This window comes from Bufo bufo, chromosome 4 (assembly GCF_905171765.1).
Source record: "Bufo bufo chromosome 4, aBufBuf1.1, whole genome shotgun sequence".
Lineage (NCBI taxonomy): Eukaryota > Metazoa > Chordata > Amphibia > Anura > Bufonidae > Bufo > Bufo bufo.
Window position 1 is genome coordinate 132021048 of NC_053392.1, and position 13199 is coordinate 132034246.

General features: G+C 43.4%; 1 protein-coding gene across 3 annotated transcripts in view; it reads left to right on the plus strand.

The window, feature by feature from the left end:
• The window catches only part of SCLY (selenocysteine lyase), a 43131-nt gene that overhangs the window by 15364 nt on the left and 14568 nt on the right, over positions 1-13199 (plus strand). For 2 of the 3 annotated variants that reach the window (XM_040427909.1, XM_040427907.1), the window contains exons 2-5: positions 448-514; positions 6645-6757; positions 8995-9095; positions 12618-12783. In XM_040427909.1, the coding sequence (XP_040283843.1) occupies positions 483-514; positions 6645-6757; positions 8995-9095; positions 12618-12783 (412 nt within the window). In that variant the 5' untranslated portion in view covers positions 448-482. Of the gene's footprint in view, positions 1-241; positions 515-6644; positions 6758-8994; positions 9096-12617; positions 12784-13199 lie in introns of those variants that run through there. The other variant, XM_040427908.1, reaches the window with a different exon arrangement.

Consider the following 13199-nt stretch of genomic DNA (forward strand, 5'->3'; position numbering starts at 1 on the left):
ATGGATCACACACCGTGTCATAGATAAAACACGGACCGTGCCATCATGGACATACCACAGACGTGCGAGTGAGGCCTTTTATTACGTGGACTGTCAGTCTGTGTGCCGGTGCATGGACAAGTTGAATCTTGCTCGTGTCTGAATGATCTACATTTAGTGAGTAGAATTGTGGTGGTGGGGGGTTTCCTAAGTATTACATCTGTAATAGGAACATTACAGGGCAGCTGTACTATGGCTGAATCTTGTTCTAGTAATCGGTTCAGGTACCAGATCATGGCTCTGGTCCTATCTTCTTGTAGACCTCAATGAGACATCAGACGATCAGTATAAGTGGAGGCAGAAGGACTGCCCTGGAGAGGGGAGTCTTCTTGCTTCTGCTTGCACATCTTTTGTAGAGAATATCACCTCTGTTCTGAAACTCTAAGATTTCTGTTTGATTTTTTTCAGCCTTCTGCACATTACAGAACAGCAAAAGACAAGCAATGGCTGAAAAGATAGAAACATCAGCTAAAAGGTGAGCTGTATGAGCCTCTCCATCCTAATACTTACTACCACAAAATAGTAGGGAAGATTTACTAAGCCAAAGGCACCAGAATCCAAGCTCCCTTTACACTGAAACATTAGCATATATGCCTCGCACCACACTTATTTTGTACTTTAGAGATTTTTTGCACCACACCAAAGGACGTGGCTTAGAGGAAGGAGGACAAGGCTTATCATTTGACAACATGTTCCAAAATTTTGCATTCACATTTTTGTGCAACCTAAGCTAACTAATAGGTCATATATAGTTAGATGCAGTAAGCCCCTTGTGAAGCCGGTGCAGAGGATGGGAGTGGTAGTGGCCCTGATGATGATATGTCACGTTGTACCTCCCTCAGGCTGTTGCTTCCTGGGATCAGGATTCCCTCGGAGCACTCACTGCAGCTGTGGGCTCCCTGCTTGATGGTAGTTTGGGGAAGGGGGGGTGCCCTTGATTTTAACCACCTCAGCCCCCAGTGCTTAAACACCCTGAAAGACCAGGCCACTTTTTACACTTCTGACCTACACTACTTTCACCGTTTATTGCTCGGTCATGCAACTTACCACCCAAATGAATTTTACCTCCTTTTCTTCTCACTAATAGAGCTTTCATTTGGTGGTATTTCATTGCTGCTGACATTTTTACTTTTTTTGTTATTAATCGAAATTTAACGATTTTTTTGCAAAAAAATGACATTTTTCACTTTCAGTTGTAAAATTTTGCAAAAAAGACGACATCCATATAGAAATTTTGCTCTAAATTTATAGTTCTACATGTCTTTGATTAAAAAAAAATGTTTGGGTAAAAAAAAAAATGGTTTGGGTAAAAGTTATAGCGTTTACAAACTATGGTACAAAAATGTGAATTTCCGCTTTTTGAAGCAGCTCTGACTTTCTGAGCACCTGTCATGTTTCCTGAGGTTCTACAATGCCCAGACAGTACAAACACCCTACAAATGACCCCATTTCTGAAAGTACACACCCTAAGGTATTCGCTGATGGGCATAGTGAGTTCATAGAACTTTTTATTTTTTGTCACAAGTTAGCGGAAAATGATGATTTTTTTTTTTGATTTTTTTTTCTTACAAAGTCTCATATTCCACTAACTTGTGACAAAAAATAAAAAGTTCTATGAACTCACTATGCCCATCAGCGAATACCTTGGGGTCTCTTCTTTCCAAAATGGGGTCACTTGTGGGGTAGTTATACTGCCCTGGCATTCTAGGGGCCCAAATGTGTGGTAAGGAGTTTGAAATCAAATTCTGTAAAAAATGACCAGTGAAATCCGAAAGGTGCTCTTTGGAATATGGGCCCCTTTGCCCACCTAGGCTGCAAATAAGTGTCACACATCTGGTATCTCCGTACTCAGGAGAAGGTGGGGAATGTGTTTTGGGGTGTCATTTTATATATACCCATGCTGGGTGAGAGAAATATCTTGGCAAAAGACAACTTTTCCCATTTTTTTATACAAAGTTGTCATTTGACCAAGATATTTATCTCACCCAGCATGGGTATATGTAAAATGACACCCCAAAACACATTCCCCACCTTCTCCTGAGTACGGAGATACCAGATGTGTGACACTTTTTTGCAGCCTAGGTGGGCAAAGGGGCCCATATTCCAAAGAGCACCTTTCGGATTTCACTCCTCATTTTTTCCTGAATTTGATTTCAAACTCCTTACCACACATTTGGGCCCCTAGAATACCAGGGCAGTATAACTACCCCACAAGTGACCCCATTTTGGAAAGAAGACACCCCAAGGTATTCCGTGAGGGGCATGGCGAGTTCCTAGAATTTTTTTATTTTTTGTCACAAGTTAGTGGAAAATGATTGTTTTTTTTTTTTTTTTTTTTCATACAAAGTCTCATATTCCACAAACTTGTGACAAAAAATAAAAACTTCCATGAACTCACTATGCCCATCAGCGAATACCTTGGGGTCTCTTCTTTCCAAAATGGGGTCACTTGTGGGGTAGTTATACTGCCCTGGCATTCTAGGGGCCCAAATGTGTGGTAAGTAGGTAAATGACTTGTGAAATCCGAAAGGTGCTCTTTGGAATGTGGGCCCCTTTGCCCACCTAGGCTGCAAAAAAGTGTCACACATCTGGTATCGCTGTATTCAGGAGAAGTTGAGGAATGTGTTTTGGGGTGTCTTTTTACATATACCCATGCTGGGTGAGATAAATATCTTGGTCAAATGCCAACTTTGTATAAAAAAATGGGAAAAGTTGTCTTTTGCCAAGATATTTCTCTCACCCAGCATGGGTATATGTAAAATGACACCCCAAAACACATTCCCCAACTTCTCCCGATTACGGAGATACCAGATGTGTGACACTTTTTTGCAGCCTAGGTGGGCAAAGGGGCCCATATTCAAAAGAGCACCTTTCGGATTTCACAGGTCATTTTTTACAGAATTTGATTTCAAACTCCTTACCACACATTTGGGCCCCTAGAATGCCAGGGCAGTATAACTACCCCACAAGTGACCCCATTTTGGAAAGAAGAGACCCCAAGGTATTCGCTGATGGGCATAGTGAGTTCATGGAACTTTTTATTTTTTGTCACAAGTTAGTGGAATATGAGACTTTGTATGAAAAAAAAATAAAAAAATAAAATAAGCATTTTCCACTAACTTGTGACAAAAAATAAAAAATTCTAGGAACTCGCCATGCCCCTCACGGAATACCTTGGGGTGTCTTCTTTCCAAAATGGGGTCACTTGTGGGGTAGTTATACTGCCCTGGCATTTTCCAGGGGCCCTAATGTGTGGTAAGTAGGTAAATGACCTGTGAAATCCTAAAGGTGCTCTTTGGAATATGGGCCCCTTTGCCCACCTAGGCTGCAAAAAAGTGTCACACATGTGGTATCGCCGTATTCAGGAGAAGTTAGGGAATGTGTTTTGGGGTGTCATTTTACATATACCCATGCTGGGTGAGAGAAATATCTTGGCAAAAGACAACTTTTCCCATTTTTTTTATACAAAGTTGGCATTTGACCAAGATATTTCTCTCACCCAGCATGGGTATATGTAAAATGACACCCCAAAACACATTCCCCAACTTCTCCTGAGTACGGCGATACCAGATGTGTGACACTTTTTTGCAGCCTAGATGCGCAAAGGTGCCCAAATTCCTTTTAGGAGGGCATTTTTAGACATTTGGATACCAGACTTCTTCTCACGCTTTGGGGCCCCTAGAATGCCAGGGCAGTATAAATACCCCACATGTGACCCCATTTTGGAAAGAAGACACCCCAAGGTATTCAATGAGGGGCATGGCGAGTTCATAGAAATTATTTTTTTTTGGCACAAGTTAGCGGAAATTGATATTTTTAATTTTTTTCTCACAAAGTCTCCCGTTCCGCTAACTTGGGACAAAAATTTCAATCTTTCATGGACTCAATATGCCCCTCACGGAATACCTGGGGGTGTCTTCTTTCCGAAATGGGGTCACATGTGGGGTATTTATACTGCCCTGGCATTCTAGGGGCCCTAAAGCGTGAGAAGAAGTCTGGAATATAAATGTCTAAAAATTTTTACGCATTTGGATTCCGTGAGGGGTATGGTGAGTTCATGTGAGATTTTATTTTTTGACACAAGTTAGTGGAATATGAGACTTTGTAAGAAAAAAAAAAATAAATTCCGCTAACTTGGGCCAAAAAAATATCTGAATGGAGCCTGACAGGGGGGTGATCAATGACAGGGGGGTTGATCAATGACAGGGGGGTTGATCAATGACAGGGGGGTTGATCAATGACAGGGGGGTGATCAGGGAGTCTATATGGGGTGATAACCACAGTCATTGATCACGCCCGTGTAAGGCTTCATTCAGACGTCCGGATGCGTTTTGCGGATCCGATCCATCTATCAGTGCATCCGTAAAAATCATGCGGACATCTGAATGGAGCTTTACAGGGGGGTAATCAATGACAGGGGGGTAATCAATGACAGGGGGGTGATCAGGGAGTCTATATGGGGTGATCACCACAGTCATTGATCACGCCCCTGTAAGGCTTCATTCAGACGTCCGGATGCGTTTTGCGGATCCGATCCATCTATCAGTGCATCCGTAAAAATCATGCGGACGTCTGAATGGAGCTTTACAGGGGGGTAATCAATGACAGGGGGGTAATCAATCACAGGGGGGTGATCAGGGAGTCTATATGGGGTGATCAGGGGTGATCAGGGGCTAATAAGGGGTTAATAAGTGACGGGGGGGGGGTGTAGTGTAGTGTAGTGGTGCTTGGTGCTACTTTACTGAGCTACCTGTGTCCTCTGGTGGTCGATCCAAACAAAGGGGACCACCAGAGGACCAGGTAGCAGGTATATTAGACGCTGTTATCAAAACAGCGTCTAATATACCTGTTAGGGGTTAAAAAAAACACATCTCCAGCCTGCCAGTGAACGATCGCTGCTGGCAGGCTGGAGATCAACTCTCTTACCTTCCGTTCCTGTGTGCGCGCGTTCACAGGAAGTCTCGCGTCTCGCGAGATGACGCGTATATGCGTGACTGTGCGCAGGGCTGCCACCTCCGGAACGCGATCCTGCGTTAGGCGGTCCGGAGGTGGTTAAAGGGGTTGTCTCATCATAGACAATGGGAGCATATTGCTAGGATATTCCCCCATTGTCTTATAGGTGCGGGTCGCCCCACAAGGTGGTGGCTGGAGGACTCCGGTCCGGCCACCACCAAGCTGGCTGTCCATAGAAGTTAATGGGAGAGCACCACACAGGACCGGCCACCGCTCCTATTCACTTCTACGGGCTCGACAGAAATAGCCGAGCCAGCGCTCGGCTATTTTCGCCGGCCCCATAGAAAATGAATAGAGGGCGGCTACACATGCGCAGTGCGCCCTCCTTCACTTTCGGGGCTCTGTTCTCTATATAGGTGCGGGTCCCAGAGGTGGGACCCACACCTATAAGACAATGAGGGCATATCCTAGCGATATGCCCCCATTGTCTATAATGAGACAACCCCTTTAAATGTCCATGTGGGTGCAAAGCAGGGCTTGAAAGTGATGCAATGGCCAGTGTAGCGTGTTAGGAGAGTCAGAGGGAACTTAACAAAAGTCTCTCTTTTACTGTGAACCAAATAGGAGTTGTAGTACATCCAACAATTATCTGTGCAAATTCCACCTGGATGTCCAAGCATGAGCTGAGCAATCAGTTTGTATCGGTAGCCATCTAATTACTTCTTCTCTGGGATCTCTGGGACCCCTAAAGGGGTATTCCTGTTGTTCGAAGTTATCCCCTATCCACAGGATAGGGGATGACTATTAGATCGTTAGATCGAAATAAACGGAGTGGCCGGTTGAGCATGCGTGCGTCTGCTCCATTTATTTCTATGGGAATTCTGGAGATAGCCGTACTCCGCTATCTCCGGAACTCCCATAGAAATGAATAGAGAGGCCAGTTGCATGTGAGACTGGCCGTTCCGTTCATTTCAGGATGGGCTGCTGTGGGTACTGGGCCACCCTTGTGATCGGTGAGGGTCCCAGGGGGATAACTTAAAACCGTAATACCCCATTAACTCTGCCCATGCCTAGCTCATGGTGGAACATACTGAGTACAAGGTGCAATACTTTACCATTACGAACAGTACAAACCGTTTGCAGATACCCCCAGTTGTACTGGGGTACTGCATAGACACTGACAGTCTGTGGATTTTGTTTCAGATATTTCCACGACAGAAAACCAGTTCCATTCACCTGACGGCAGCTTGCAGATCTCCATATGCTTGCTGCCCCATTCAAATGAACAGAACTGATTTTCAATTGCGGAAATTTCTGCAAAAAAATCCGCAGTGTCTGAAGGTACATTTAGACTGCCCTGGTCTAACTATTAGGCAGGATAAGTAAGGGAGCCTTCACGTGCAGCAGATTTTGTTTCAAACATGTATGCGACTGAAAACCGATTCCATTAATCTCAATGGGAATGTCTTAGCGGCAAGAACATGGTTTTGTAAGCCCCATTCAGGTGAATGGAACGGATTGTCAGTCTCAGAAATTTCTGCCATGAAATCTGCTGCATGTGAAGGCGCCCTAAAGCTGACCCAGAGTTTTTTTTCTTTCCCTCCATTTTTTTCAAATCTTAATTAACATACTTTGTCCTCTTCTTTGAACAGTAAAGTCTACTTGGACTACAATGCAACTACTCCTCCCGCAGCAGAAGTGGTGGATGTTATCACAGAGGCCCTGCAAGAGGCTTGGGGGAACCCCAGCAGCAGTTACAGCGCAGGTGAGGCTTTATTTATGACACGGTAAACAAGAGAGAGAATATTGGGGCAGATTTATTAATCCTGTCTAATATTTGGTCAGTCTAGTGGCACATGCTGGATGATAAATTTACACCACCTATTGGTTTGCGTTGATATATTTTGCTGTGTAAATCGTGCCCCTTCCTTTTAAGCCATGCCCCTTGTCATGCAAGGCACAAAACGTGTCTCTAAGGCTACATACACACGACCGTTTGTGTTTTGCGGTCTGCAAAAACGGATGTCCTATTTTTTTTCTCGTTTGCGGACAAGCATAGGCATTACAATTGATCCGCCAAAAAAACGGATCCGCAGAAAAAAAACGGATGCCATACGGACCGCAAAACGCATACGGTCGTGTGCATGTAGCCTAAATGTGAAGCATGTAGGTCCGTTTTGGGTGCAATTTAGACAGAATTCTGGCATATTTAGCTTAGTAAATCCTTCCCCTCCCCCGTGTGCTCAGGCCCAGATTATTGTAATGATTAGTCCAAGCTTTCCCAATATTACAGACTCCATTTCTCTAGCTCTGTAACATGATTGCGGATTTGGATGTTGTTTAGTACGGTATTTTACACACTCTGGCAGTAATTTATCACACACACCTTCCATGCCAGTTTTCTGGCTTAAACAATTCACAAACCCCTGAGTTTGCGACTTTTTAAATGCCACTGTGACAAAACACTTTCCAAGAGCAGGGCCAGCAGGCCTGGCACATATACCTTCACTCACACCAGTTTTCTGAGATAAATGAAAACAACAGCTAGGGGGCTGCCATAGATTTCAGTCTGCTACACGGCCTGCTGGAGGATGCGTCAAATCTACACCAGGGCCTGCACCTCGGCGTAAATTAGACGGATCCTCCGGCTGCTCGGGGGGATTCAAGACCGGCGAAGAAGATACCAGTCTTGATAAATGTCCCCCTTGTATGACTTTATAGACCTGCTTGCTCCACATCAAGCATAGATGTCTCATTCTGAATAAAAGCTAAAAGACCGATTCCATGGTGTACCCATAAACTTTAGTGGTAAAAACACAGTCCTACGTTTAATATCCTTTACGTTTTTTGTAGGACAATGTAGCATAGTTTACTATGCTATTGTCTCCTCCAGTATATGTGGTGCAACGTTTTTCTCACATTGATATCAATGGGTGACATAATCAAGTGCAATGGTTTACATATGCATATATTAGATATATATATACATTTACATTTTTTATTCTTTTTGTAGGAGAAAAAAAAAAGTTTACTAACATTAATAGTATACATGTGTTAAAAAAAAAAAAAAGTATAAAGATGCCTGCCCATACTTTTAACATGTATGTCATGTCTGCTTTTTTTACATCTTTTTCTCCACATTTTTAGCATATACATTCAGCATGTACTCCAAATGTAGGAACGAAAGGTGATGTGAATGATTTCAGTGCCTCGTTGAGCTATTGATCAATTTGGGCACAATACAATGGTCTTATTTCATTTCTACATAGCACTGTAATATGCCGACTGTAGGTCTTTATTATTTGTCCGCTTACTTTGAGTGATTCTGTTTCTTTTCTGCCAGGAATAGGTAACAGGGAGCCCAGTTAGGTTTTGCCCAGTACCCTTCACTAGCTTCCATATTACTGTATACGGAATGTCATGCATGGACAGCAGCATTCAATTGTTAGAAGTTTGATTCATGGGTTATATGTTAGATCTTTCTGACCCTCTTCCTTTAATGACATTGAATAGAGAAAAGTAAAGTTAATCATGGAAAAAAAATAAGAAGATCATGAATATAGATGAAGCAAGCATTCTCCCTCTCGGTCGGATTAGCGCTCTCATGCCTTTCTATCTGTAATGCATTGTTAATGCAGGCCATAGGTGTTGTGTCTTGGGCCTATCACATTAACATGCTTTGTCTCTACAGGGACATTTGCTTCACGTGTAGTCTACCAAGTGGAAGTGTTTAAAGTTTAAAAAGTAATCCTGCTAAAGTAGTCAGTTGTCTCTCGCTGTGTTTTACAGATGTACAGCCCTTTAAATACTTTGTTAGCTAACCACTGCTCCAGTTATTGCTGCAGGCCTAAAGAACGTTGGACGATGGGGAGAACAACCAAATATTATCACTTCTGTTAACTGTGGTCCCACAATGGAGTCATTAGGAGCTGAGGGGAATCTTCATTGTTATCTTCAGATGTAGCAAAGTGGCGTTTTTCATCGTGTTTTCTTCTTTTGCAGGAAGCAAGGCCAAAGAACTAATAGACACGGCACGGGCACAGATAGCCAGGATGGTGAGAGGAAAGCCCGAAGATGTCATCTTCACCTCTGGAGGGACAGAAGTGAGTTTTATGGTAGTACAGTGACAGGCAAGAAAGACAAAACACTACTTACTGCAATATCGACCTGGACAACTTTTAAAAGGATACCAACCAATGAAAAAAAACAACAACAAAAAAAAACACATGACAGCATTGTAAAAAACCCCAAAAGGAGTAATTCTTTACCACTTCCCTGATCCCTTGCCTGTCTCCATTTGTCTTGCTCTAGCGATGACCTATCGTCACGATATGTGACCACTGCAGCCAATGTCATGTGTTGGACAGCTTATTTAAGAATGTGCTGCTCCAATTTGGATTGCTTTTGTATAGAATTTTATGTATGCATTTTCAAGGTAAAGGGCTGTGTTCACACATTAAGTTTTCTTTATTAGCCAGAGTTTCTGTTATTTTTGACAGCAGCAGTTGCACAGTCTGCATGCCTGTTCTTGCTGTCAAATACACTAGAACCTTGACAGAAGCCCGACACTCCCCATATAAGTCAGTGAGCTGGGGTTGTCTGAAAAGCGCTCTGTCATAGCTGGTATTGCTCTGTTCTGTATGGAAGCCATGATGTTGGTGTGAGCAAAGCCTAAATTCTATAGACAGGAAAAAACAATTAAAAGAACTTATAACACATCCATGCTCACTTTGGGGCACATTTATTAAGACGGGCGTTTTAGATGCCAGTCTTAATAAAGCCTTGCACTGGTGGTGGATAGCCGAAGTTTTGTAGAGGTGCCGGCCTCTACATAACTTCAGCGTATCCACCGTTGATTCTAAATATAAGAGAGCTTCCTTACTGTCTTACATTTAGACCATTTTCTAGGCTTAAACCAGGCATAGAAAATTATGAATGAGACGCCCCCTTTTTTAGACCTGACGTGAGCAGGGAAGAAGTCACAGCTTCTGCCACAACATGGTGTATGACAGAATCTGTGCCAGATATATGCCACAAAGGTGCCGTACATCTGTCCACCTTTATACTCACACTTTGAGCCTGCTCATTATAACAGAAATCTCTAAATGAGACCTCGGAGGCTTGTGACGCCCACATTGATTTTGGATTCCAGAACTGACCGTGTGGCCGTACTCTAAGGCTTTTACAGCAGCAGATACTTATGTGTTTTCCAGGTTTACATGCAACAAACATAACTTTTCTGTTCCTGCAGTCTCACCCACTATGCTGCTACTGCAAAATGCTGATGATTATTTGCACAGAAATCTGTTTGGAAAATTCACAGGATTTCGGCCACAGTTCGTCCAAGCAGGATGGAAAATACAGTGGAAATGTCGCCGCAACAAAAACTTCCACAGAATTGGCTGTAGGGCTTTTTCAGATGAACGTAAGGGCTCCATGCCCATGCTGCGGACCGCAAATTTTCCATGAATGGGTCCGCAATCCACAAGATACAGGCAAAGATAGGACATGTCATATCTTTTGCCGTGCGAAGGCACAGACCCGAAGAGCCCACGGAAATGCTTCGTAGTGCTTCCCATCCATATCTCCGTTCTACAAAAGATAGGACATGCCCTATCTTTGCCCGTATCTTGCACCGAGTCCTTACAAGCGTGTGAATGGGCCCTTAAATTGACATGATGCAGAGTTGTAATCCTCACTGCAGGTCAATTTACACTGCAGATTTTGAACGCAGCGTGTGGATGATATTTCTTAGCATCTTATCCACTTTGCTGGTACTGTACAATGCTGCAGATCTGCCACACAAAAATCCACATTGGCAAATCCGCTGTGTATCCTCTACTTGTGAACAATACCTAAGGCGCCTTGCAGACGAGCGTTCCTCCCGCAGCGAGTCCAAATCGCAGCACCCGGCTTGACCTCCCATCACTGACGGGGGTCACACAGCATTATATTGATTTATGATGCTATGTAACCCTTAGGCCTCCTGCACACAACCGTTTTTTTTTCCCTGTTAACTGGCCGTTTTTCGCGGTCCGTATACGGAACCATTCATTTCAATGGTTCTGCAAAAAAAAATGAATGTACTCCGTATGCATTCTGTTCCCGTATTTCCGTTTTTCTGTTCCATTTAAAGATAGAACATGTCCTATTATTGCCTGCAAATCACGTTCCGTGGCTCCATTCAAGTCAATGGGTCCGCAAAAAAACGGAACACATACGGAAATGTATCCGTATGTCTTCCGTTTCCGTTCCGTTTTTTGCGGAACCATCTATTGAAAATGTTATGCCCAGCCCAATTTTATCTATGTAATTACTGTATACTGTATATGCCATACGGAAAAACGGAACAGAAACGGAAACAAAAAACAGAACAACGGATCCGTGAAAAACGGACCGCAAAACACTGAAAAAGCCATACAGTCGTGTGAACTAGGCCTAACACTGATATCCAGTACATTCCAGAACTGTAAGGCCCCTTTCACACGGGTGAGTATTCCGCGCGGATGCGATGCGTGAGGTGAACGCATTGCACCCGCACTGAATACCGACCCATTCATTTCTATGGGGCTGTTCACATGAGCAGTGATTTTCACGCATCACTTGTGCGTTGCGTGAAAATCGCAGCATGCTCTATATTCTGCGTTTTTCGCGCAACGCAGGCCCCATAGAAGTGAATGGGGCTGCGTGAAAATCGCAAGCATCCGCAAGCAAGTGCGGATGCGGTGCGATTTTCACGCACGGTTGCTAGGAGACGATCGGGATGGAGACCCGATCATTATTATTTTCTCTTATAACATGGTTATAAGGGAAAATAATAGCATTCTGAATACAGAATGCATAGTAAAACAGCGCTGGAGGGGTTAAAAAAAATAATAAAAATAATTTAACTCACCTTAGTCCACTTGATCGCGGCCCGGCATCTCCTTCTGTCTCCTTTGCTGAACAGGACCTGTGGTAAGCATTAATTACAGGTAAAGGACCTTTGGTGACGTCACTCCGGTCATCACATGATCCATCACATGATCTTTTACCATGGTGATAGATCATGTGATGACCGGAGTGACGTCACCAAAGGTCCTTTACCTGTAATTAATGCTCACCACAGGTCCTGTTCAGCAAAGGAGACAGAAGGAGATGCCGGGCCGCGATCAAGTGGACTAAGGTGAGTTAAATAATTATTATTATTATTATTATTATTATTATTTTTTTTTTTTTTTAACCCCTCAAACGCTAGTTTACTATGCAGTCTGTATTCAGAATGCTATTATTTTCCCTTATAACTATGTTATAAGGGGAAATAATACAATCTACAGAACACCGATCCCAAGCCTGAACTTCTGTGAAGAAGTTCGGGTTTGGGTACCAAACATGCGCGATTTTTCTCACGCGAGTGCAAAACACATTACAATGTTTTGCACTCGCGCGGAAAAATCGCGGGTGTTCCCGTAACGCACCCGCACATTTTCCCGCAACGCCCGTGTGAACCCAGCCTAAGGGTTACATAGCATCATAAATCAATATAATGCTGTGTGACTCCCGGCAGCGGGCGATGCTGACTCGCTGCGGGAGGAACGCTCATCTGCAAGGGGCCTAACAGTTCTTTTGAAATATTCCTCTTGCAGGCAAACAACATGGTATTGTTTTCAGCTGTGGATTATTTCAACATGAGCATCAAGAAAGAACAAAGCAGCCCTCTAGACATGGCATTACCACACATCATTACCTCGAACGTGGAGCATGACTCCATAGTACTGCCCCTTAAACACCTGCAGAGGGCACATCGAGCCGGTAAGTCTTGTTCTGCCCATCTGGGTGACTGATTGTTAATTCTTATGATGCAAAATGTTAAAACTTTCTATGTGACTTGATTTCTAAACTCAGCACCAGCAGTTCTGTGTGTAAATGGTTTACTCTCAGTAACTTCCTGAGCATTCTGCTATTATGTGGCTGCATTGTTTTTCTATGGAGTATTAGGCGCTTACATGTGGCACTGTGCAAATGGTGCGGATTTTACAGACGGCAAAGACATATTTTTGTTAAACCAGCTTTCAATGGAAAGTCCACCTTTACAACCTCTTTATTTCCCAAGCACATCTTAAACGAAAAAGGAAGCAATTTAGTGCAATTAGTAATCTCCTTTCTTTTATGTTTGCGGGTCCTATGCAGCCGTATATGTGTGCAGACAATCTGTATATAGTCTGATC